Source organism: Coregonus clupeaformis, chromosome 35, assembly GCF_020615455.1.
Source record: "Coregonus clupeaformis isolate EN_2021a chromosome 35, ASM2061545v1, whole genome shotgun sequence".
In the NCBI taxonomy this organism is placed as follows: Eukaryota; Metazoa; Chordata; class Actinopteri; order Salmoniformes; family Salmonidae; genus Coregonus; species Coregonus clupeaformis.
In genome coordinates this window covers 3,265,100-3,290,871 of record NC_059226.1, presented here as the reverse complement: position 1 = coordinate 3,290,871, position 25,772 = coordinate 3,265,100, and the positions used below count along the sequence as shown (strand labels likewise).

At 46.5% G+C, this 25,772-nt stretch overlaps 2 protein-coding genes across 5 annotated transcripts in view; both read right to left on the bottom strand.

Moving 5' to 3' along the window:
* Positions 1-2,833, bottom strand: part of LOC121550356 (CDP-diacylglycerol--inositol 3-phosphatidyltransferase) — a 7,118-nt gene extending 4,285 nt beyond the window's left edge. Inside the window, exons 1-2 of the mRNA XM_041862582.2 lie at positions 2,648-2,833; positions 1,651-1,785 (exon numbers count right to left, since the gene is read on the bottom strand). Of these exons, the coding sequence (XP_041718516.1) occupies positions 1,651-1,785; positions 2,648-2,690 (178 nt within the window). The 5' untranslated portion in view covers positions 2,691-2,833. The remainder of the gene's footprint in view (positions 1-1,650; positions 1,786-2,647) is intronic.
* A 3,568-nt stretch (positions 2,834-6,401) lies between these two features.
* The window catches only part of LOC121550358 (serine/threonine-protein kinase TAO2), a 42,529-nt gene continuing 23,158 nt past the window's right edge, over positions 6,402-25,772 (bottom strand). For 2 of the 4 annotated variants that reach the window (XM_041862584.2, XM_041862586.2), the window contains exons 16-20: positions 21,322-21,525; positions 13,794-14,033; positions 12,348-12,569; positions 11,839-12,021; positions 6,402-10,033 (exon numbers count right to left, since the gene is read on the bottom strand). In XM_041862584.2, the coding sequence (XP_041718518.1) occupies positions 9,122-10,033; positions 11,839-12,021; positions 12,348-12,569; positions 13,794-14,033; positions 21,322-21,525 (1,761 nt within the window). In that variant the 3' untranslated portion in view covers positions 6,402-9,121. The remainder of the gene's footprint in view (positions 10,034-11,838; positions 12,022-12,347; positions 12,570-13,793; positions 14,034-21,321; positions 21,526-25,772) is intronic. The other 2 variants (XM_041862587.2, XM_041862588.2) reach the window with 1 other exon arrangement.

Below are 25,772 nucleotides of genomic sequence, written 5' to 3'. Positions count from 1 at the left end.
ATAAATTATATATATGCACTTCCGGTAATACCGTATACCCCGGTATAGTACAGAAACGGTATGACTGTATGCAAATCTGGATACCGCCCAACCTTATGTCTGTCGGCTGCAGACCACTGGATGGTCCCACTGGTCACTAAGATAAATGTAGATAGACTTTCACCTTTCCACTGTCTATTCTGACATACCTTCGCTTCTCCCATTCATACTCCTGTTTCATGCATGTTTAAACCACTCACACGATCGTTTGATATCCATTCATGCCTTTTTTATATATTGTTGATATTTGGAAATTGATCAACGACAGGCCTATCATCTGCTGCCATAGCCGTGATTACAAACACCTGCAAGTGTCCAATGGAAACCTGCTTGTGACCTGCAGTGTTTGACATGAAACCCTGATTAAGACAGCTTAGCGGTCGAAACGTTGGTGAATAAATTATTGCATCGACGCGACTAGTGCAGCTTTTACTTTTCTTTTGGACTTATTCATTACCAGTATTATGAAACCTTACAGTTGAAACCAGCAAGTATTTTAGCCAATACACAACAGATACATCAGCATCAGACAAAGACTTTCAACCTCCAATATTTAAAATCTGTGCAGCTAATGAGTTCCGGTTCATGACCATAGCATTACTTTATAATAAAAGAGAATCGACACAGGAGAGAGAAACGTTCTAGCTGTTATTCTCCAGGATTGCCTGAAAGCCGGACACAGATTTACACTTGAGTTCAGCAGCTGTGGGAATGGGGCAGGGACTGTCATACTCCGGGCGAGATGTGGTCCAAATTGTACAAGAGGGCCCTACATGACAAGGGTCTACCTGATGTGAGCATCAACAGCACCCACTACTCTGGGCTGAACTCCACTGTCGTCCTCCAGGACCACTCCTCCAGTATGATGGAGCATGTGGCCGACCAGACCCCCCGTCTATGTGGAGAGGCTGAGCATTGCTCTGGGGGGCTCGACCAGTATGTTGGCCGTGGGGCAGGTAGCCCTGGTCATCTCCATGGTATTAGAGGTGATCCTCATAGCCAACAAGGAGGTACCGTTGGACACGGGGGACATGCTGCGTCCGGTGTTTGCCGAGGAGAAGGCCTCGGCGGTGCGAAACTGGATGGATGGGTATCTGAAGCTTGTGCAGATGGATCTGGAGACCAAGCTGCTCCTCCTTGAGGACACCAAACGTGTGGAGGGTCAGCTCAGCTTTAACCTGACCGCGCAAATGAACACCATTTCTAAGAGACGACCAGATGTCCTCCCGCTCCATGATGCACTGGGTCGTCAACGGAGCTGCCTTCCACTCCCAGATGCTGACCCAGCAGGCTTGACTGGAGACGGGCCACAAGACGGCCGAAGTAGACATCTACCTACAGGATCCACAGAGGCTGATGGAGTACAAGGTCTACCTGGAATATAAACTCTATTTGGATGTTGAGTCGACTATGATTGGTACTTACTGCTGGGTTCAATACATAGAGCAGAATAAGTGGAGTAGTAATTCTGTTGATTTTCATTATAAGTATTTTTGATATTAGCACAACACTCAATACCTCCGACTCTGAGACCAGAGAGTCTGAATAAATCTATCATGGGTTGAATCTATCACAGGGTAAAAACGACATGAATAGTAGTAATAGTGGTACTTTGGTTGAGGGCGCGGGCAGCATGCCCATCAAAGGCATCCAGGAAGGCACTGAGCAGGTAGAAGAACACAGCTGGTACTGGACAGCATGGCATCAGGTAGAAGGCAAGCAGAGCCAGCACGATGCGGGCATAGCCTAATAGAGAGGATAGGATCAGAGGAGAGGAGAGGGGAGGGGAGGACGAGAGAGAGGGAGGAGAAAAGAGGAGAGGGGGAGATGGGAGAGAGGAGGGGAAAGGAGAGGAGGGCCAAGGGATGGGTGAAGAGAGGTGGTGGTGATCAAAATAATAATTTTCAGATGGCTTGATTTCGCAAGCCCAATGTGACAACACACTGAGCCATTGCTAGACAAGAGACCTTTCAAGAGATGCCTTCGCCATCTCTGAGAAAAGGTATCCAGGCATTCTAGAAAGCTACATAATCTTAAAGAATTTCTGGAAGCTCTACAGAAAACATTCCCATCCTAAAACAGTAATACGAGTCATAAGAAGCCCTATACCTGACAGGACGGATATGTAAAAGCCCCCATCCGATTTGGGTTAAAATTATAGACTTTAAATAGCGTTTTAGCGTTTGATTGCCTGGCGTGCCAGAGGGGCGAGATGTTTACTTTTCCAACTTTTGGTTCCATTTTACCAGTCAAGCTCAATCAAGCCCAGATAAAGTATTTGAAATGAATTCAAATATTATTTAACCAACCCTGGTCTGGCACCCAATACAATCCTTACCATACATGATGATGATACAGGTGGCTGGCAATGGCTCCCTCACTACACTACGAGTCATCTCTCTATAGCTACTTGTATCGTGAATATAATAGCCAATTCAATTCATGATGGCAATACTGTCTAAAAATCTAACAGAGACAACATTATACTACGATTGACTAGGCTTATTACACCTACTGTAGCTATCTAGCTGCTTATTTGCTAACGTAATCTAGTACATTTTAGCCAGTTTTCATTGAATTGGAACCATCCATGTGAACAGAAACTCACCGATCAAATTTGGAACGAAAAGGAATATGTTTTCCTCAACCATTGCAGTGGTCTTCAGGGGTTTTCGGTAGAGGTTAACGTATTTTCGACAAAATGAAAATATTTGTCTTATTCCGCTCTTCCTACTTTAGCTACCCTTCTGACTTGTTCGAATGTAAAAAAAAAATTCTGACAGAATACTGTGCGACGTCAGACTTCCGGTGAGACGCACAACTAGGCACCTCCCCTTTAATTGTCATGCGTCATCCCAAATGGCACCCTATTCCCTATATAGTGCATTACATTTGACCAGAGCGCTATGGGCCTTGGTCAAAAGTAGTGCACTAAATAGGGAATAAGGTACTATTTGGGACAGTCTCCATCATCAAGGGCAGGGGACAAAAAAATCAAGCTATTTTTGGCTTATGAGGGCACATCGTATGCATGCATGAGTGTCCTACTTGCTGTTACTGTATGAATGATCCATGTACATACGGTAAATGACTGCAAACTCACTTTGCACTGCAAATAACAGCTGGCAATGACCATGTTCTCAGTCAAAATCAGTAAGCAAATTATCACTCTTGGCTATTTCAGGGCCTTAAAGGATTATTGTAAATCTCTACAATGTGTGGCCGTATACCCTTGGCCTAGAATACGATTTGGTCTGTCAGTGGCCTGTACACTTGTGCCTGAAATCAATTACTGTACTAGTTGTAAAAACTGAAAGGATCTGGATGACCTCTACTAAACACTATGTACTGACTCAGGGACGTGTGAAGGACCACAGGGATGTGCGGCAAGAATAGAGCCAAAGGATGTCAGGGCAAAAGGGTTTTATTGTCACCAAAACACACCCCCAGTGGTGTAGTGGAGGGTATACACCGTATACCCACTTATTTTTCAGTGGACATTGCCTATACTCACTTCTTAATCGAAGTAGTGTAGCGGAGGTATATGCCGTATCAATTAATAGGGCTTATGGAACAGATCGGAATGTTTATTTTCAAATGTATATCACATTTTAGGCGCAGCAGTAGGCCTACGCGTGAATGTTCCAAAATGCAATTTGCTGGAAAACATCGTTCTAAAATGCGCACAGCACATGCAAGCGGTTTCAGGGACAGAGATGGAAATATCCGTTAGAAAGAGGAGGGATTTAAAGATGCAACAAATATCATGGGTTGCTAAAATGATTAGGATAATGCCTTTGGCTGCTAGACAATGAAATAACGTTGAAAGACAACCAATAGAACAGGAGAACGCATATGTCTTTATAAAAATAATTGCCTCCACGTTTCTAAGGTGAGATTTTGGCTATAGGCTACTTTGAAGCAAGGTAAGACATGCCTCATAATAAGAAGTAAAAGGTCCAGGTTTCAAACAATGAAAGAACAGAAAAAATATAGTGATGCTAATGATAACAGTCTTCTGGTAGATGAAAAGAAAAAAACTATCTCGATTAAATGTTAACTAGCTACAAAGTACTAATATCATGATTATTGGCGTCAATCCAGTGGGCATTTCTTTTGCAAACTCCATCTCATGTGCTACAGAAACACCTCTAATCAAACAATAGTGCCTGCACAAAATGTCTTAGATTTTTCCCAGACCTCAAAAGTGGTCTCCTGATGTGGTTTAAGCATTGTTTTGGACATAGTGCATTCGGAAAGTATTCAGACCCCTCGACTTTTTCCACATTTTGTTACCTTACAGCCTTATTCTAAAATTGATTAAATTGTTGTTTTTACCCCCATCAATCTACACACAATACCCCATAATGACAAAGCAAAAACAGGTTAAAAAAAATAAATAATAAAAATAAAAAATGTAGGTAAGTATTCAGACCCTTTACTCAGCACTTTGTTGAAGCACCTTTGGCAGCGATTACTGCCTTGAGTCTTCTTGGATATCACACTACAAGCTTGGCACACCTGTATTTGGGGCGTTTCTCCCATTCCTCTCTGCAGATCCTCTCAAGCTCTGTCAGGTTGGATGGGGAGCGTAGCTGAACAGCTATTTTCAGGTCTCTCCAGAGATGTTCAATCGGTTCCGGGCTCTGGCTGGGCCACTCAAGGACATTCAGGGACTTGTCCCGAAGCCACTCCTGCGTTGTCCTGTTGGAAAGTGAACCTTCGCCCCAGTCTGAAGTCCTGAGCACTCTGGAGCAGGTTTTCATCAAGGATCTCTCTGTACTTTGCTCCGTTCATCTTTCCCTCGATTCTGACTAGTCTCCCAGTCCCTGCCACTGAAAAACATCTCCACAGCATGATGTTGCCACCACCATGCTTCACCGTAGGGATGGTGCCAGGTTTCCTCCAGACGTGACGCTTGGCATTCAGGCCAAAGAGTTCAATCTTGGTTTCACCAGACCAGAGAATCTTGTTTCTTATCATCTGAGAGTCCTTTAGGTGCCTTTTGGCAAACTCCAAGCGGGCTGTCATGTGCCTTTTACTGAGAAGTGGCTTCTGTCTGGCTGTTCTACCGTAAAGGCCTGATTGGTGGAGTGCTACAGAGATGGTTGCCCTTCTGGAAGTTTCTCCCATCTCAACAGAGGAACACTGGAGCTCTGTCAGAATGACTAGTGGGGGGCCTTGGTGGTTCCAAACTTCTTCCACTGAAAACACTTTTTTGGTTACCACATGACTCCATATGTTTTAATTTATAGTTTTGATGTCTTCACTATTATTCTACAATGTAGAAAATAGTAAAAATAAAGAAAAACCCTTGAATGAGTAGGTGTGTCCAAACTTTTGACTGGTACTGTATATACTAGGCTGTGTCAGAGGAAGGCCCAAAAAATTGTCAAAAGCTCCTGTCACCCAAGTCATAGACGGTTCTCTCTGCTACCGCACGGCAAGCGGTACTGGAGCGCCAAGTCTTGATCCAAAAGGCTCCTTAATAGCTTCTACCCCCAAGCCATAAGACTGCTGAACAATTTATCAAATGGCCACCCGGACTATTTACATTGACTCCCCCTTTGTTTTTACACTGCTGCTACTCGCTGTTTATTATCTGTGCATATTCACTTTACCCCTACCTACATGTGCAAATTACCTCGACTAACCTGTACCCCCGCAGATTGACTCGGTACCGGTACCCCCTGTATATAGCCTCGTTATTGTTATCGTTATTGTTATTGTTATTTTTTCTTTTCCTTTAGTTTAATTAGTAAATATTTTCTTAACTCCATTTCTTGAACTGCATTGTTGGTTAAGGGCTTGTAAGTAAGCATTTCACGATAAGGTCTACACCGGTTGTATTCGGCGCATGTGGCAAATACAATTTGTTTTGATTTTGATTTGGCAGGCCATGCTAACAAATATACTTTACAAAAATATAAGGTAATTAAGAGGACACATGGGAGCAGCGATTGGTTCGTTGGCAGGTCAATCGTGGTCTGTAAGAGCCTTTAACACTACTGGCCTTCTTGAACTGATAAATCAATTTGGTCCAGGAGTGAGTAGGCTGAATGAAACCAACCCTTCATCCGGTCGTATTTATAAAGAATCTCATGAGTGCTGATCTAGAATCAGTTACGCCTTTTAGATCATAATGAATAAGATGACATGGACAGGGGGGACCTGATCCTAGATCAGCACTCCTATGGGCCCTGGAGTGGTTTTCACCAAGTCAATTTCCTTTTAAAGGATGCACAAAATCTAATCTTAGTTATATATAGGTTAGTTATACCAACTAATGTAGTTTGTGGGTGTTGTTTTGAACTCATACACAATCCAACCAAGTCCATACAAATGAAGACAGCCTCAAGAAGTCATTTTTCCTTTTTTTTTATTTTTCAAAATTACTTTTGTTTCTGTACAACAAATTCTGTAGCAGACTTCTGCTCCACTTTGCATTGAACCTGAACATAACTTGGCCTCTCTCTGTACAACAGTCCTATATCCGACCACACACATCCATTCCTCCTCTTTCTAGCAGATTCTCTCTCATCCATCATCACCGTTGCCCTGCCCAACTGAGGTGCATCTCAATAGTCTTGAGTCCCCACCTCATCTCTCCTTCGTTTGCAATGACGTGAAAGGACAGGTTAAAGTGAATTTCCAACACGCATCCACCAAAGTCCTTTCACCTGTGCTGTGTTTTCTATATGCCGTTGAAGGGGATGAAACAAGGAAAAGGAACTACTTTTAACTATTGAGACCCACCCCTCTAAGCGTACATCAGCACTACATGTGGGCAGCGACATCACACATTCTCTGTCCTGTCTGTCTCCATGCCCTAGTCTAAAAATCACAGCCTCTGAAAACGAATCCAGCATGTTCCGTAGTGAACGACGTGTAAACGACGTGTAAACTGAAGTAAACCACCCAGATGTCTCTCGAGGTAACAGAGGTTAGAGTATTGAAATGCACCACTGGAGACCAATGTTTCCCACCCCACCATTTTGTTGTAATGTTGGTGCTGTTGAGAGTTGGCAGTGTGAGTTTAGGAGCCAAATGGTAGATGATCCTCTACACAAGAGATCCTGGGCTCGGTTAGAATACTTTAAAATGTCTCCTTCCTTTCTCTTACTTGACTGCTCATTGACTACTGAGGAGTGGGAAGGTGAAAGCATAACAGTGGTGACACATAGCTTCAATCCAATCCTGTTCTATCCAGAAATATCTTCCAGAAAGGAAGGACAAAATGTAATATTCACACAGACCCCAAGCTATTTAGAATGTATGCACTTGCTTGTTCTTGGCTGCTTATATATATTTTTAAAGACCAAAGAAATGAAACCAACTAATTCAGAGTATTTTTGGTGGGGTGTAGTAGTGTATAGGATGGGTACTGTAGTGTACAATCAACTAGCTTGGCTGGTCTGTATCAACATGAACCACAAGAAGAGTGAGGTACAATATGGCACAAAACGTGCTGGATTACAGAGGCTGACTTTAGGAGACACTGTATGGTAAGTCTAGAATTCAATATATTCATACATACAGCTAAAAACATGAACGGCCCCGTCCACATTTAATACTGGCTCTATAACACTACAACCATTTGTGGCAATGCACTGCCCAGTAGACTCCGACCCTGAGACCATAGAGGGAATGCTTGGGGAAAGGTAGTCTTTTCTCCTCCTCTTTAAAAAAAAATAAAAAATAAAAACAATAGATTTTTTCCATAGTGCTCCATCACAGTAAAATTGCTCCTACTCCCCACCTAGTGGTCAAAATTGGCAATTAAAACATTAAAAAAAATCTTTTTTTTAAAAACAAAATTAGTGTACAACAAACATTACAACTGCTGTAGTAGTAATAATAATAAAAGCAACCGTATCTATTTTTCCTCAAAACTATTTTCCAACTTGACAAAATTATCATTACTCTACCAGCGTTTCAGAGTTAGTGCTTTTATGTACACTTTATAAGTACAATGTAGGACAAAGGTGTTGGACAGCGAACAATCTTCAATTTTACTGTCAAACTTCTGACAGGTATATACTTATATGCATTTCTATAAACATGTATGAATACAACTGCTTCTGTACATCACTTTCATGCATTGAACTGTAATAACTGTTTGATGCATATCTAAACACACCTACCAGGCTGTGTCCAGGAATGGGTCAAGGGTGAAAAAACTAAGCGAGCATTCAGCGCTGTACACACACACACACACACACACACTTTCAGAATGTTCACAGGGAAATTATTGCTCGGCAGTGGCAGAGTTGTCTTCGGTCAGCCGAGCCACCGGATGGCAGTGTTACATTTGTCATATATTTGAAAATCCTATTACCAAAAAACCCCAACTGTTTCTGTTGTTGCCTCTCGTGGTTCAGCTCCTTGCTTCACCACAAATGTACAGTATATGACACATCATTAACTAGTACGCTTCACGTCTTAGTTTCTGCATTATCTACATAGTTTACACTATCTTAAAGCACCCTCTTCCAATTGAGTTTCATCTCCACATCCATTAGTTTCTCTCAGTTTGATGTCAGCAAAAAAACGTAGTGTTAAAACTCCCCTTTAAAACGCCCTTTTCCTCCCACTTGTATCCCTCCCGTCTATCTGTGCAGACATTGTAATACTCTAAGGTGCCGTTCTACTCTAAGCAGCTAGTCTGCGCAACTGACCCCTACTGGTGGCCAGCCGTGTTGGACCTAATTGTTAATAGCCCCGCCCCCTCCCTAATCTAAACCCCTCCCCTGAATTCGTGAGAGAGATGACCTCATCCCAATAAAAATAACCCCCTTGAACAATAGGAAGGGTGGCCCGCTTTGGCTCCACCCTTTGTGGTGGTAAACCTGTTTTCGCACCACCCCCTCCATGAACAAACACTCTTGTAGAAGAGGGGGCGGGGACATTCAAACCCCACCCACTACTAACTGCATCAGCATATCTCAAACGACACCCTAATCCCCATACAAGGGTTAGGGTGTCATTTCAGATGCAGCCTCTGAGAAGGGGCAGGCTTGGTTTGTTCTCTCACCCCGCCCCTTTAAGACAGAGGGGTGGAGCCTATCATTGCCCTTCCCCTTTAAGAGTAGGAGAGGTGGGAGCCGTTGGAGATGTGTGAGGTGACTGAGGTGCTCCGGCTCAGACCCCCCTCGCCCCCCCCTGCCCCACCGGGCCCCCCTGAGGCCGTCCTCCTCAGGGGCTGGGGGCTGTTCCTCAGGGCCATCAGGCTGGGGCCCCTGGCCACCAGACCCCCGTATCCCCCTCCCTGGGAAGACGAGGAGGAGGAGGAGGAGGGTGGGGAGGAGGAGTAGAGGGAGATGGGTGGTGGGGGAGGTGGAGGTGGCAGGAGAGCCAGGGACTGGGCTGAGGCGTGTTGGGAGAGGTGGTGGTGATGATGAACTCCTCCACCGTGGTGGTGGTGTCCTCCTCCCCCCCCCCACTCTCTCTCCCTGTCCCTCTCCCTCTCGCGGTCCTCGCGGCTCTCTCGGTACAGGTGTGGCGTACTCTGGTGGTGGTGGTGGTAGTGCTGGGGGAGGTAGTGTTGTTGCTGCTGCTGGTGATGGTGATGGTGGGAGGACGAGGAAGAGGAGGAGTTGGAGGAGTGGCCTCTACCACTCATGTTCATCTCACTATCCCTCCCCAGGCCCTGAGACGAAGTGATCGACTCGGCACGGCTGAACCCTCGTCCACCGCTGCAGCTGTTCTGGCTACGCCATGAAGGGGGCGCCACCGAGTTCTGCACGCCGTGGCTCCAGTGGCTCCCGGAGCGAGGGACAGGGCGGGAGGGCCAGCCCCCGGAGCCAGAAGAGGAGTTGGGATTGGGGTAGCCCTGGTTGAAGGCCTCGGCGGGGATGCCCGTCAGAGCCATGTTGCTGAAGCCAAGACGCATGCTCTCCGAGTCAAATGACTCAATCTCCCGGGCCTGGCGTTCCAGTAGAGTACGGATACGCTCTGAACGCTCGTTCTGCAGGGACAGCATCTCTTCCTCAATCTAAGGGAGAGAGAGAAAGGAGAGAAGGAGAGAAAAATGCAATAAGACTACAAACTGGTTGTGTCCCAATAATCTTTTAAGTGGGCTATCCTTTTTGGTGTCATGTACACTACCGGTCAAAAGTTTTAGAACACCTACTCATTCAAAGGTTTTTCTTTATTTTTAATATTTTCTACATTGTAGAATAATAGCGAAGACATCAAAACTATGAAATAACACATATGGAATCATGTAGTAACCAAAAAAGTGTTAAACAAATCAAAATATATTTTATATTTGAGATTCTTCAAATAGCCACCCTTTGCCTTGATGACAGCTTTGCACACTCTTGGCATTCTCTCAACCAGCTTCATGAGGTAGTCACCTGGAATGCATTTCAATTAACAAGTGTGCCTTCTTAAAAGTTCATTTGTGGAATGTCTTTCCTTCTTAATGCGTTTGAGCCAATCAGTTGGGTTGTGACAAGGTAGGGGGGGGTATACAGAAGATAGCCCTATTTGGTAAAAGACCAAGTCCATATTATGGCAAGAGCAGCTCAAATAAGCAAAGAGAAACGACAGTCCATCATTACTATAAGACATGAAGGTCAGTCAATCCGGAAAATGTCAAGAACTTTTAAAGTTTCTTCAAGTGCAGTTGCAAAAACCATCAAGCGCTATGATGAAACAGGCTCTCATGAGGACCGCCACAGGAATGGAAGACCCAGAGTTACCTCTGCCGCAGAGGATAAGTTCATTAGAGTTACAAACCTCAGAAATTGAAGCCCAAATAAATGCTTCACACAGTTCAAGTAACAGACACATCAACATCAACTGTTCAGGGGAGACCGTGTGAATCTGGCCTTCATGGTGGAATTGCTGCAAAGAAACCTCTACTAAAGGACACCAATAAGAAGAGGAGACTTGCTTGGGCCAAGAAACACGAGCAATGGACATTAGACCGGTGGAAGGTTGTCCTTTGGTCTGATGAGTCCAAATTGGCGATTTTTGGATCCAACCGTCGTGTCTTTGTGAGACGCGGTGTGGGTGAACGGGATGATCTCCGCATGCGTATTTCCCACCGTAAAGCATGGAGGTGGTGGTGTTATGGTGTGGGGATGCTTTGCTGGTGAAACTGTCTGTGATTTATTTAGAATTCAAGGCACACTTAACCAGCATGGCATTCTGCAGCGATACGGGCTTAGTGGGACTATCATTTGTTTTTCAACAAGACAATGACCCAACACACCTCCAGGCTGTGTAAGGGCTATTTAACCAAGAAGGAGAGTGATGGAGTGCTGCATCAAATGACCTGGCTTCCACAATCCCCTGACCTCAACCAAATTGAAATGGTTTGGGATGAGTCGGACCGCAGAGTGAAGGACAAAGCAGCCAACAAGTGCTCAGCATATGTGGGAACTCCTTCAAGACTGTTGGAAAAGCACTCCAGGTGAAGCTGGTTGAGAGAATGCCAAGAGTGTGCAAAGCTGTCATCAAGGCAAAGGGTGGCTATTTGAAGAATCTCAAATATAAAATATATTTTGATTTGTTTAACACTTTTTTGGTTACTACATGATTCCATATGTGTTATTTCATAGTTTTGATGTCTTCGCTATTATTCTACAATGTAGAAAATATTAAAAATAAAGAAAAACCTTTGAATGAGTAGGTGTTCTAAAACTTTTGACCGATAGTGTATATTGTACATATTCTCTTGCACACACACACACCCCTCCACACACACACACACACACACACACACACATCCCTCCACACACACACCCCCTTCAGACACCCCTCCACCCCCTCTCTCCGTCTCGCTCTCACCCTCTGTTCCAGCAGGGCCCTGCGGATGGACACCCTTTGCTCCAGGTCCTTGGCCTCTCTCTCGTGCTGGGAGTCTGTGTGGATCTTGATCTTGCTCTGGTAAGCATTCAGCAGCTCCAACTCCTGCTGCAGCTGCATTCGCAGCACCTGGTACTCTGCTTCCTGGGTCTCGTCCAATCGCAGCTAGAGGAGGAGGGCTGGACATCAGTAGAGCACACCCTGGTCTAATGGACGGTTTGGGGATGTCTACCACTCAAAATGTGGGAATTGTAGTCCTAATATGTAATTTTAGTAGTTCTAAAGCTTAACATGGGCGTAGTCGGTGTTTGTTGAACTGAAATGTGTTGGTATACATTTTTGGTGTAGCTGCTTAAATATGTAGGTGTGCAGTTGATGTATAGTGGGTGTTATCTGCAGTGTGTGTGTGTGTGTGTGTGTGTGTAGTTGTTTTGTAGTATAGCGTCGTCGTAGTTGTCAGGTGTAGGAGAGGTGCACGGTAGGGTCCTTGCCTTACTCACAGCCTGTGTGGACAGCATGTCGTTGATGGAGTGGTCGTACTGCTCGGCCAGGATGGCCAGTTTCCTGGTCTGCTCCTCCTTCAGCCTCTTGAGCACTGCCTTGTGGTCGGCCTTGGGAGTGCTCTCCAACAGGTGGTTCCTCAGGGCCTTGTACTGACGCGTCTGGATCTTACACGTGTCTTGGAACTGACGCTTGATCTGGAGCTCCTTAGACTGAGATAGGGGAGAAAGGAGAGAGGGAATGAGAGGGGGAATGAGGGAAAGGGGGGGAATGAGACAGGGAGGAGGGAGGAGTGGGGGAATGAAGGAGTGGGGTAGAGTGAGGGATTAAAGGAGAGGGGTGGAGTGAGGGATTGAAGGAGAGGGGTGGATGAGGGATTGGAGTGAGGGAAGGAGGGGGAGTGAGGGAAGGAGGGAGAGGGTGGAGTGAGGGAAGGAGGGAGAGGGTGGAGTGAGGGAAGGAGGGAGAGGGGAGTGAGGGAAGGAAGGGGAAGGAGGGAGAGGGGAGTGAGGGAAGGAAGGAGAGTGAGGTAGAGAAGGAGGAGGGAGTGAGGGACGGAAGGAGCGGGGGGAGTGAGGGACGGAAGGAGAGGGGGAGTGAGGGACGGAAGGAGAGGGGGGAGTGAGGGAAGGAAGGAGGGGGGAGTGAGGGAAGGAAGGAGAGGGGAGCGTGAGGGAAGGAAGGAGAGGGGAGCGTGAGGGAAGGAAGGAGAGGGGAGCGTGAGGGAAGGAAGGAGAGGGGGGAGTGAGGGAAGGAAGGAGGGGGGGAGTGAGGGATGGATGGAAGGAAGGAGAGGGGGGAGTGAGGGAAGGAAGGAGGGGGGAGTGAGGGATGGATGGAAGGAGGGGGAGTGAGGGAAGGAAGGAGGGGGGAGTGAGGGAAGGAAGGAGGGGGAGTGAGGGATGGAAGGAGAGGGGGAGTGAGGGATGGAAGGAGAGGGGGGAGTGAGGGATGGAAGGAGAGGGGGGTGAGGGATGGAAGGAGAGGGGGGAGAGGGAAGGAAGGAGAGGCGGGAGTGAGCAGAATGGGTTCAGGGTCTATAAGAGCACCCCTTGATCCCCACTTCCCTTCTAGCTCCCCACAGGCTACGCCCGATTGTCTACCCTTGTCCCTAAGTGTGAACACTTTGGGGAGACGGTGGAGAACAGGGATGCAAGCCAGATTAGCCCACTTGATCCTGTTCCTCCACCACAGCCCCTTACATGGCCCCCTTTTCCCTTTTAGGTCCCCTCCCTGCTTCCCCACATAGTCCCCACCTTGTCCAACTCTTCCCTTCTAGGCCCCCCCTCCGGTCCCCCCTCTCCCGGTCCCCCATCATGTATGCATTATAGTGAGTGTGTAATGTACAGTCTATTTTGTATACAGCAGTACCGTATGTCTAAGACAATTTTCCCCACAGGGACATTAAAGCTCATCGTATACTATCCTATCCTTACCTTGAGACTCTTGGGCTGCTGGCGGACCTCCACGGTGTGTTTCTGCCGGAGCTCCTGCTCCCTCCTCTTGTTGTACTCCATCTGGTTGGTGAGCTCCGTCTGGTGCTGCGTGCGGATCAGGTCGGCCCGCGTACGCTGCACCGCCCCCAGCTGACGGAACTCCAGCTCCTGGGTGGACTCGTGGTGCCTCAGCAGCATGGCACACTCCAGGTCCCTCTGGGTCTGTTTCTTGTTCAGGTCCTGGAGGAAGGACAGAAAGAGAGAAAGAAAGTATAGGAAGAAAGATGGAGGGAGGGAGTGAGAGAAGGTAGGAAACGTGTCAACTAAGTTATACACACACACACAACCAGTCAAAGGTTTGGACACACCTACTCATTCAAGGGTTTGTTTTTATTTTACATTGTAGAATAATAGTGAAGACATCAAAACTATGAAATAACACATATGGAATCATTTAGTAACCAAAAAAGTGTTAAACAAATCAAAATCTAATTTTATATTTCAAATAGCCACCCTTTGCCTTGATGACAGCTTTGCACACTCTTGGCATTCTCTCAACCAGCTTCATGAGGTAGTCACCTGGAATGCATTTCAATTAACAGGTGTGCCTTCTTAAAAGTTAATTTGTGGAATTTATTTCCTTCTTGATGCGTTTGAACCAATCAGTTGTGTTGTGACAAGGTAGTGGGGGTATACAGAAGATAGCCCTATTTGGTAAAAGACCAAGTCCATATTATGGTAAGAACAGCTCAAATAAGCAAAGAGAAACAACAGTCCATCATTACTTTAAGACATGAAGGTCAGTCAATAAGGAACATTTCAAGAACTTTGAAAACTTTGAAAATTTTTGAAATGTGTCCTTTGGTCTGGAGTCCAAATAGGAGATTTTTGGTTCAAACCGCCGTGTCTTTGTGAGACGCGGTGTGGGTGAACGGATGACCTCCGCATGTGTATTTCCCACTGTAAAGCATGGAGGAGGTGGTGTTATGGTGCTTTGCTGGTGACACTGTCTGTGATTTATTTACAATTCAAGGCACACTTAACCAGCATGCTACCACAGCATTCAGCAGCGATACCCCATCCCATCTGGTTTGGGCTTAGTGGGAATATCATTTGTTTTTCCAACAGGACAATGACCAAACACATCTCCAGGCTGTCTAAGAAGGAGAGTGATGGAGTGCTGCATCAGATGACCTGGCCTCCACAATCCCCCTACCTCAACCCAATTGAGATGGTTTGGGTTGAGTCGGATGGCAGAGTGAAGGAAAAGCAGCCAACAAGTGCTCAGCATATGTGGGAACTCCTTCAAGACTGTTGGAAAAGCATTCCAGGTGAAGTTGGTTGAGAGAATGCCAAGAGTGTGCAAAGCTGTCACAAAGGCAAAGGGTGTCTATTTGAAGAATCTCAAATATAAAATATATTTTGATTTGTTTAACACTTTTTAGGTTACTACATGATTACATATGTGTTATTTCATAGTTTTGATGTCTTCACTATTATTCTACAATGTAGAAAATAGTAAAAATAAAGAAAAACCCTTGAATGAGTAGGTGTGTCCAAACTTTTGACTGGTACTGTATATACAAATGTGCTTAACAAGTCACATAATAAGTTGCATGGACTCACTGTGTGCAATAATAGTTTAACATGATTTTTGAATGACTACCTCATCTCTGTACCCAACACATACAAATATCTGTAAGGTCGTCAGTCGAGCAGTACATTTCAAACAGATTCAACCACAAAGACAAGAGAGGTTTTCCAATGCCTCGCAAAGAAGGGCACCTATTAGTAGATGGGTAAAAAATGCAGACATTGAATATCCCTTGCAGCCTAAAGTTAACCTCTTTCTTTCTGGTTTTATTTAAAAGCTACAATATGTAACTTCTTGGGTGCCTGACCAAATTCACATAGAAATGTGGTATAGATCTGTCACTCATTGAAAGCAAGTCTAAGAAGCGGTAGATCTGTTGTATGTGTGCTATTTTTTTGCTTCCCGTTCTTAAAGTTTTGTTTTTGAGTCCTTTACTTTCAGTTTTGTACACTAGTTTCAAACAGAAAATACTATATTTTTGGTACAATTGATTCTCTACACTGAGCGCTTGTTTTATCACCTACACTGAAATTAGGCGAACTATTAGAATTTTAGCAACCAGGAAATGGCGGAGCGATTCCTGCATATTGCACCTTTAAGTTAAACCACTTACCTCAGGCCGTTATAGCCTACAATCTAATTAGGCCACAACACGGAAAACAATATATTTTGTGCGGGGGAAACAAAAAAAGTTATGTTTGGGATTTTTCTTAATGTTAAGGATCACAATTTTGTTATAAACGTTTATACGTTTGCCTTCGGAAAGTATTCAGACCCCTTGACTTTTTCCACATTTTGTAATATTACAGCCTTATTCTAAAATGGATTCAATAAAACTATTTCCTTAGCAATCTACACACAATACCCTATAATGGCAAAGCGAATACAGGTTTTTAGAAATGTTTGCAAATTTATTAAACATAAAACACATAAATACCTTATTTACGTAAGTATTCACACCCTTTGCTATGAGACTCGAAATTGAGCTCAGGTGCATCTTGTTTCCATTGATCATCCTTGAGATGTTTCTACACCTTGATTGGAGTCCACGTGTGGTAAATTCAATTGATTGGACATGATTTGGAAAAGCACACACACCTGTCTATATAAAGGTCCCACAGTTGACAGTGCATGTCAGAGCAAAAACCAAGCCATGAGGTCGAAGGAATTGTCCGTAGAGCTCGGAGACAGGTTTGTGTTGAGGCACAGATCTGGGGAAGGGTACCAAAACATCTCTGCAGCATTGAAGGTCCCCAAGAACACAGTGGCCTCCATCATTCTTAAATGGAAGAAGTTTGGACCACCAAGACTCTTCCTAGAGCTGGCCGCCCAGCCAAAACGGAGCTATCGGGTGAGAAGGGCCTTGGTCAGGGAGGTGACCAAGAACACGATGGTCACTCTAACAGAGCTCTAGTGTTCCTCTGTGGAGATGGGAGAACCTTCCAGAAGGACAACCATCTCTGCAGCACTCCACCAATTAGGCATTTATAGTAGAGTGGCCAGACGGAAGCCACTCCTCAGTAAATGGCACATGACAGCCCGAGTTCGCCAAAAGGCACCTAAAGACTCTCAGACCATGAGAAACAAGATTCTCTGGTCTGATGAAACCAAGATGAATGCCAAGCGTTACGTCTGGAGGAAACCTGGCACCATCCCTACGGTGAAGCATGGTGGTGGCAGCATCATGCTGTGGGGATGTTTTTCAGCGGCAGGGACTGGGAGACTAGCCAGGATCGAGGCAAAGATGAACAGAGCAAAGTACAGAGAGATCCTTGATGAAAACCTGCTCCAGAGCACTCAGGACCTCAGACTGGGGCAAAGGTTCACCTTCCAACAGGACAACAACCCTAAGCACACAGCCAAGACAACACAGGAGTGGCTTCGGGACAAGTCTCTGAATGTCCTTGAGTGGCCCAGCCAGAGCCCGGACTTGAACCTGATCAAACATCTCTGGAGAAACCTGAAAATAGCTGTGTAGCGACACTCCCCATCCAACCTGACAGAGCTTGAGAGGATCTGCAGAGAAGAATGGGAGAAGCTCCCCAAATACAGGTGTGCCAAGCTTGTAGCGTCATACCCAAGAAGACTAGGCTGTAATCGCTGCAAAAGGTGCTTCAACAAAGTACTGAGTAAAGGGTCTGAATACTTATGTAAATATATTTCAGTTTTGTAATTTTAATAAATTAGCAAAACATTCTAAAAAACAATTTTTGCTTTGTCATCATGCGGTATTGTGTGTAGATTGATGAGGGGGAAAAAACCATTTAATCAATTTTAGAATAAGGCTGTAACGTCACAAAATGTGGAAAAATCAAGGGCCCTGAATACTTTCCGAAGGCACTGTATATACAGTGGGGAAAAAAAGTATTTAGTCAGCCACCAATTGTGCAAGTTCTCCCACTTAAAAAGATGAGAGAGGCCTGTCATTTTCATCATAGGTACACGTCAACTATGACAGACAAAATTAGAAAAAAAATTCCAGAAAATCACATTGTAGGATTTTTTATGAATTTATTGGCATATGATGGTGGAAAATAAGTATTTGGTCAATAACAAAAGTTTCTCAATACTTTGTTATATACCCTTTGTTGGCAATGACACAGGTCAAACGTTTTCTGTAAGTCTTCACAAGGTTTTCACACACTGTTGCTGGTATTTTGGCCCATTCCTCCATGCAGATCTCCTCTAGAGCAGGGATGTTTTGGGGCTGTCGCTGGGCAACACAGACTTTCAACTCCCTCCAAAGATTTTCTATGGGGTTGAGATCTGGAGACTGGCTAGGCCACTCCAGGACCTTGAAATGCTTCTTACGAAGCCACTCCTTCGTTGCCCGGGCGGTGTGTTTGGGATCATTGTCATGCTGAAAGACCCAGCCACGTTTCATCTTCAATGCCCTTGCTGATGGAAGGAGGGTTTCACTCAAAATCTCACGATACATGGCCCCATTCATTCTTTCCTTTACACGGATCAGTCGTCCTGGTCCCTTTGCAGAAAAACAGACCCAAAGCATGATGTTTCCAACCCCATGCTTCACAGTAGGTATGGTGTTCTTTGGATGCAACTCAGCATTCTTTGTCCTCCAAACATGACGAGTTGAGTTTTTACCAAAAAGTTATATTTTGGTTTCATCTGACCATATGACATTCTCCCAATCCTCTTCTGGATCATCCAAATGCACTTCAGACGGGCCTGGACATGTACTGGCTTAAGCAGGGGGACACGTCTCGCACTACAGGATTTGAGTCCCTGGCGGCGTAGTGTGTTACTGATGGTTGGCTTTGTTACTTTGGTCCCAGCTCTCAGCAGGTCATTCACTAGGTCCCCCCGTGTGGTTCTGGGATTTTTGCTCACCGTTCTTGTGATCATTTTGACCCCACGGGGTGAGATCTTGCATGGAGCCCCAGATCGAGGGAGATTATCAGTGGTCTTGTATGTCTTCCATTTCCTAATAATTGCTCCCACAGTTGATTTCTTCAAACCAAGCTGCTTACCTGTTGCAGATTCAGTCTTCCCAGCCTGGTGCAGGTCTACAATTTTGTTTTTGGTGTCCTTTGAAAGCTCTTTGGTCTTGGCCATTGTGAAGTTTGGAGTGTGACTGTTTGAGGTTGTGGACAGGTGTCTTTTATACTGATAACAAGTTCAAACAGGTGCCATTAATACAGGTAACGCAGTGGAGGACAGAGGAGCCTCTTAAAGAAGAAGTTACAGGTCTGTGAGAGCCAGAAATCTTGCTTGTTTGTAGGTGACCAAATACTTATTTTCCACCATAATTTGCAAATAAATTCATTAAAAATCCTACAATGGGATTTTCTGGATTTTTTTCTCAATTTGTCTGTCATAGTTGACGTGTACCTATGATGAAAATTACAGGCCTCTCTCATCTTTTTAAGTGGGAGAACTTGCACAATTGGTGGCTGACTAAATACTTTTTTGCCCCACTGTATATAAACAAGGAAATAGAACAGAAGTGTCTAGGGCGTAAGGTGTAGGGGTGGATTGGGCGAGGTTTAACCTCGTCCCCAGGTTCGAATTGCTGGCGCATAGAGCCTTGTAACAGTGTGGGACTGTTTGGAATTGAGGGGGTGTGGATTTACTGACTTACATGCTAATTAGGCTTGGGCGGTATACCGTATATCTGGGTATTTGGAAATAGCCATGGAATGGTTTTTCAATATTTTTCAAAACCGTTGAAACTATTTCAATACATTTTTATATTTGTAGCTATACTGAACAAAAATATGAACGCAACATGTAAAGTGTTGGTCCCATGTTTCATGAGTTGAAATAAAAGACCCCAGAAATGTTGCATACGCACAAAATGCTTATTTCTCAAATGTTGTGCACAAACTTGTTTACATCCCTGTTAGTGAGCATTACTCCTTTGCCAAGATAATCCATCCACCTGACAGGTGTGGCATATCAAGAAGCTGATTAAGCAGCATGATCATTACACAGGTGCTGGGGACAATAAAAAGCCACTCTAAAAAGTGCAGTTTTGTCACACAACACATTGCCACAGATGTCTCAAGTTTTGAGGGAGCGTGCAATTGGCATGCTGACTGCAGGAAAGTCCACCAGAGCTGTTGCCAGATAATTCTGTTCATTTCTCTACCATAAAGTCGTTTTAGAGAATTTGGCACTGGAGACCAGCCATCCGGACAGCTGATGAAACTGAGGAGTATTTCTGTCTGTAATAAAGCCCTTTGTGGGAAAAACTCATTCCGATTGGCTGGGCCTGGCTCTCCAGTGGGTGGGCATGGCTCCCAAGTGGGTGGGCTTATGCCCTCCCAGGCCCACCCATGGCTGTGCCACGTCATGTGAAATCCATAGATTAGGGCCTACTAAATGTATTTCAATTGACTGATTTCCTCAGTAAAGTCGTTGAAATTGTTGCATGTTGCGTTTATATTTTTGTTCAGTATACTTTAAGTAAATACTTGCAGTACGTTAAGATATAAAGCATATCGCGTTCTTAATTTCACCTTATGAAGCTTACTGTAGTTCTCCAGAACGGTTGAGCCAGTCACGTGTTTGTAAATAGCACAACGGGAGAAAGCAGGATCAGGTGAGTACAGCTATGTATTGACAGGGGTCGTGTTTTATATCGAAAGTCAGTTGATTTATTTTCTTCAATAGATTGATCCGGAACATTCAACTATAGTTTTCCTTCACAGAAAATACATTAGTGCAACACATTCAGCAAAAAATAGCTAATTGTTATCAGCGGTAGCAATACAAGTAAATGAGCTTACAATGAAAAAGGTATATTTTGCCTCCATGGAAATGTGTTATTACTTGTACAAATGTTGTTAGCATTCTAGTAATAGACACCCAACGGGATGTTGTGTTTTTTGGCGCCCCCTTGTGTACTAAGCCGGTAATACCGTAAATCCTGGGATGAGAGAAGGATGGTATGACGATATGAAAATATTACGCCCAAACCTAATCAATTCAAATTCTGAGCGAATCACATGACTATGACGTGTGGCTCTAAATCGAGGCAATAGTTGTATTAGATGTGACTTTGAAAAATTGCGAAATCGCCAATCAAAAATAAATGTTCTATCACATTAGCCATATTATTTTTGGGAAGCCCAATTGATTCTGATTTGAGGCATATAACGTTTATATGTAAAAAAACATTTCTAAGATGCGTACTTTCAGATTTTCCGAACTCACTTCTTTGTTTAAATAACTTCTGCTTGAAGTCCACAATGTTGGGGGGAGGTTCTAAGGGTTATGCTAGATGGTGATGGACAGAGCTCCTGCCATAAGCTTCCATTCAACTTGATTTAAGTTCAGTTCCGAGGCGCTGTGAAACCAGATGGTTTGACAGAGAGAGCCGGCTGGTGGATGAGACTAGACCTCTCTGAGCAGGTCAATCTCCCCCAGTAATATACCTCTACTATAGGTACTTCAATAGGCCTGCTATACCTCTCTGAGCAGGTCTTGTTCCAGGTTGTGTCGGGCCAGCAGCATCTTCCTCTTGTACTGGCGACACTGCAGCTCATAGTACTGCCTCTGTCTCCTCAGCAGCCCCGCCTCCTCCTCCGCCTGCAGCTGCTGCAGACACTCCTTCTGACGCACCAGCCATTCCTGCTTCTCCCGCTTAGGGGTCGACTGGTTCTCATTCAGTTCCTAGTAGAAACACAGGGGGACGGGTTAGAGGGTGACACCGGCCACTCATTACAACACATGGGGAAGGGTTAAAGGTAAGGGATGTGACAAATGGCTCATAACATTCCACATCAATGCAGAGTAATGGTCCTATTACGTATGTATGAACGCTAGGGCCGGGGAATGAAGTTATGCCGCAGTCATATACCCTTGAAAGCACCTCGGCTACGGCATGTTTGTCTATCTGTGAGGACACACTATGGCTTTTTAAAATGCCGACAAAACCTTCTCTGGAGATAGTTTTGAAGCACCACTGAACGGGCATTTTACTTGTCTGTAAAGGAATGCTGCTTCTGAAGCGAAACTAACGTCCATCACTAGGCGATCAGAACGGTCAATCAAATCATCTCGAGCTGCCTGCATCTTCCATAGCAAGCTAGCGAGGGATGGAGAGAGAGGGGAGGGGCACAGTATAGGGATGGAGAGAGAGGGGAGGGGCACAGTATAGGGATGGAGAGAGAGGGGAGGGGCACAGTATAGGGATGGAGAGAGAGGGGAGGGGCACAGTATAGGGATGGAGAGAGGGGAGGGGCACAGTATAGGGATGGAGAGAGAGGGAGGGGCACAGTATAGGGATGGAGAGAGAGGGAGGGGCACAGTATAGGGATGGAGAGAGGGGGAGGGGCACAGTATAGGGATGGAGAGAGAGGGGAGGGGCACAGTATAGGGATGGAGAGAGAGGGGAGGGGCACAGTATAGGGATGGAGAGAGAGGGGAGGGGCACAGTATAGGGATGGAGAGAGGGAGGGGCACAGTATAGGGATGGAGAGAGAGGGAGGGGCACAGTATAGGGATGGAGAGAGGGGGAGGGGCACAGTATAGGGATGAGAGAGGGGGAGGGGCACAGTATAGGGATGGAGAGAGAGGGAGGGGCACAGTATAGGGATGGAGAGAGGGGAGGGGCACAGTATAGGGATGGAGAGAGAGGGAGGGGCACAGTATAGGGATGGAGAGAGAGGGAGGGGGCACAGTATAGGGATGGAGAGAGGGGGAGGGGCACAGTATAGGGATGAGAGAGGGGAGGGGCACAGTATAGGGATGGAGAGAGAGGGAGGGGCACAGTATAGGGATGAGAGAGAGGGAGGGGCACAGTATAGGGATGAGAGAGAGGGAGGGGCACAGTATAGGGATGGAGAGAGAGGGGAGGGGCACAGTATAGGGATGGAGAGAGAGGGGAGGGGCACAGTATAGGGATGGAGAGAGAGGGGAGGGGCACAGTATAGGGATGGAGAGAGAGGGGAGGGGCACAGTATAGGGATGGAGAGAGAGGGGGGGCACAGTATAGGGATGAGAGAGGGAGGGGCACAGTATAGGGATGGAGAGAGAGGGAGGGGCACAGTATAGGGATGGAGAGAGAGGAGGGGGCACAGTATAGGGATGGAGAGAGAGGGAGGGGCACAGTATAGGGATGGAGAGAGAGGGGAGGGGCACAGTATAGGGATGGAGAGAGAGGGGAGGGGCACAGTATAGGGATGGAGAGAGAGGGGAGGGGCACAGTATAGGGATGGAGAGAGGGGAGGGGCAGAGTATAGGGATGGAGAGAGAGGGGAGGGGCAGAGTATAGGGATGGAGAGAGAGGAGGGGGCAGAGTATAGGGATGGAGAGAGAGGGAGGGGCACAGTATAGGGATGGAGAGAGAGGGAGGGGCACAGTATAGGGATGGAGAGAGAGGGGAGGGGGCACAGTATAGGGATGGAGAGAGAGGGGAGGGGCACAGTATAGGGATGGAGAGAGAGGGGAGGGGCACAGTATAGGGATGGAGAGAGGGGGAGGGGCACAGTATAGGGATGGAGAGAGAGGAGGGGCACAGTATAGGGATGAGAGAGAGGGAGGGGCACAGTATAGGGATGGAGAGAGAGGGGAGGGGCACAGTATAGGGATGGAGAGAGAGGGAGGGGCACAGTATAGGGATGGAGAGAGAGGGGAGGGGCACATTATAGGGATGGAGAGAGAGGGAGGGGCACAGTATAGGGATGGAGAGAGAGGAGGGGCACATTATAGGGATGGAGAGAGAGGGAGGGGCACAGTATAGGGATGGAGAGAGAGGGGAGAGGCACAGTATAGGGATGGAGAGAGAGGGGAGGGGCACAGTATAGGGATGGAGAGAGAGGGAGGGGTACAGTATAGGGATGGAGAGAGAGGAGGGGGCACAGTATAGGGATGGAGAGAGGGGAGGGGCAGAGTATAGGGATGGAGAGAGAGGGGAGGGGCAGAGTATAGGGATGGAGAGAGAGGAGGGGCAGAGTATAGGGATGGAGAGAGAGGGGAGGGGCAGAGTATAGGGATGGAGAGAGAGGGGAGGGGCACAGTATAGGGATGGAGAGAGAGGGGAGGGGCACAGTATAGGGATGGAGAGAGAGGGGAGGGGCACAGTATAGGGATGAGAGAGAGGGGAGGGGCACAGTATAGGGATGAGAGAGAGGGAGGGGCACAGTATAGGGATGGAGAGAGAGGGGAGGGGCACAGTATAGGGATGGAGAGAGAGGGAGGGGCACAGTATAGGGATGGAGAGAGAGGGGAGGGGCACAGTATAGGGATGGAGAGAGAGGGGAGGGGCAGAGTATAGGGATGAGAGAGGGGAGGGGCAGAGTATAGGGATGGAGAGAGAGGGGAGGGGCAGAGTATAGGGATGGAGAGAGAGGGGAGGGGCAGAGTATAGGGATGGAGAGAGAGGGAGGGGCAGAGTATAGGGATGGAGAGAGAGGGAGGGGCACAGTATAGGGATGAGAGAGAGGGAGGGGCACAGTATAGGGATGGAGAGAGAGGGGAGGGGCACAGTATAGGGATGGAGAGAGGGGAGGGGCACAGTATAGGGATGGAGAGAGGGGAGGGGCACAGTATAGGGATGGAGAGAGAGGGGAGGGGCACAGTATAGGGATGGAGAGAGAGGGAGGGGCACAGTATAGGGATGAGAGAGGGAGGGGCACAGTATAGGGATGGAGAGAGAGGGAGGGGCACAGTATAGGGATGGAGAGAGAGGGAGGGGCACAGTATAGGGATGGAGAGAGAGGAGGGGCACAGTATAGGGATGGAGAGAGAGGAGGGGCAGAGTATAGGGATGGAGAGAGAGGGGGGGGGCAGAGTATAGGGATGAGAGAGAGGGGAGGGGCAGAGTATAGGGATGGAGAGAGAGGGGAGGGGCAGAGTATAGGGATGGAGAGAGAGGGAGGGGCACAGTATAGGGATGAGAGAGAGGGAGGGGCACAGTATAGGGATGAGAGAGAGGGGAGGGGCACAGTATAGGGATGGAGAGAGGGGAGGGGCACAGTATAGGGATGGAGAGAGAGGGAGGGGCACAGTATAGGGATGGAGAGAGAGGGGAGGGGCACAGTATAGGGATGGAGAGAGGGGAGGGGCAGAGTATAGGGATGGAGAGAGGGGGAGGGGCACAGTATAGGGATGGAGAGAGGGGAGGGGCACAGTATAGGGATGGAGAGAGAGGGAGGGGCACAGTATAGGGATGGAGAGAGGGGAGGGGCACAGTATAGGGATGGAGAGGGGGGAGGGGCACAGTATAGGGATGGAGAGAGGGGGAGGGGCACAGTATAGGCAGGTCGGCCACCAGACAGACGGAGTCAGAACCGTACACTAGGCCTATCTACCGGCAATCAAAATCTGTATCTCGCAATGGAATGCTGTATTTCGCCATTTCATGCAGTAAAAAAACTTCAGGAAAGCAGGGCCTATCATCAATGAATAGACTAGGGGAACAGACTGAACACACACTGGCATCATTAGTGAAGAGAAAGAGCAGATTAGCCAGGTGCACTGTAATAAAATATTTGTGGGGGATAAAAAACAAAAACATGGATTTCCCCTTAGGGATTTTTTTCGTAACGTTAAGGATCCCAATTTCGTTTAAACGTTCACAACCCTAGTTAAAGGCTGCCAACAGCCACCCTTGTTTCTCCCTCTTAGGGGTTGAATGGTTGTCATTCAGTTCCTAGTAGAAACAACACATTGGGAATGGTTAGAGCAGGGATCATCAACTAGATTCAGCCAGGGGCCGATTTTTTCTTGAGCGGATGGTCGGGGGGCCGGAACATAATTACAAATAATTTGTAGACTGCAAATTAACTGCAATAAGCCCAAACAGATACAATGTTTGATTAAAACATAATTTCAAACCTTGCTTACATTTGTATACGATGACTTGTTTCTCTATTATGCGTGGGACTACTTCGGAACAGATTTTAAAAAACAAAAAA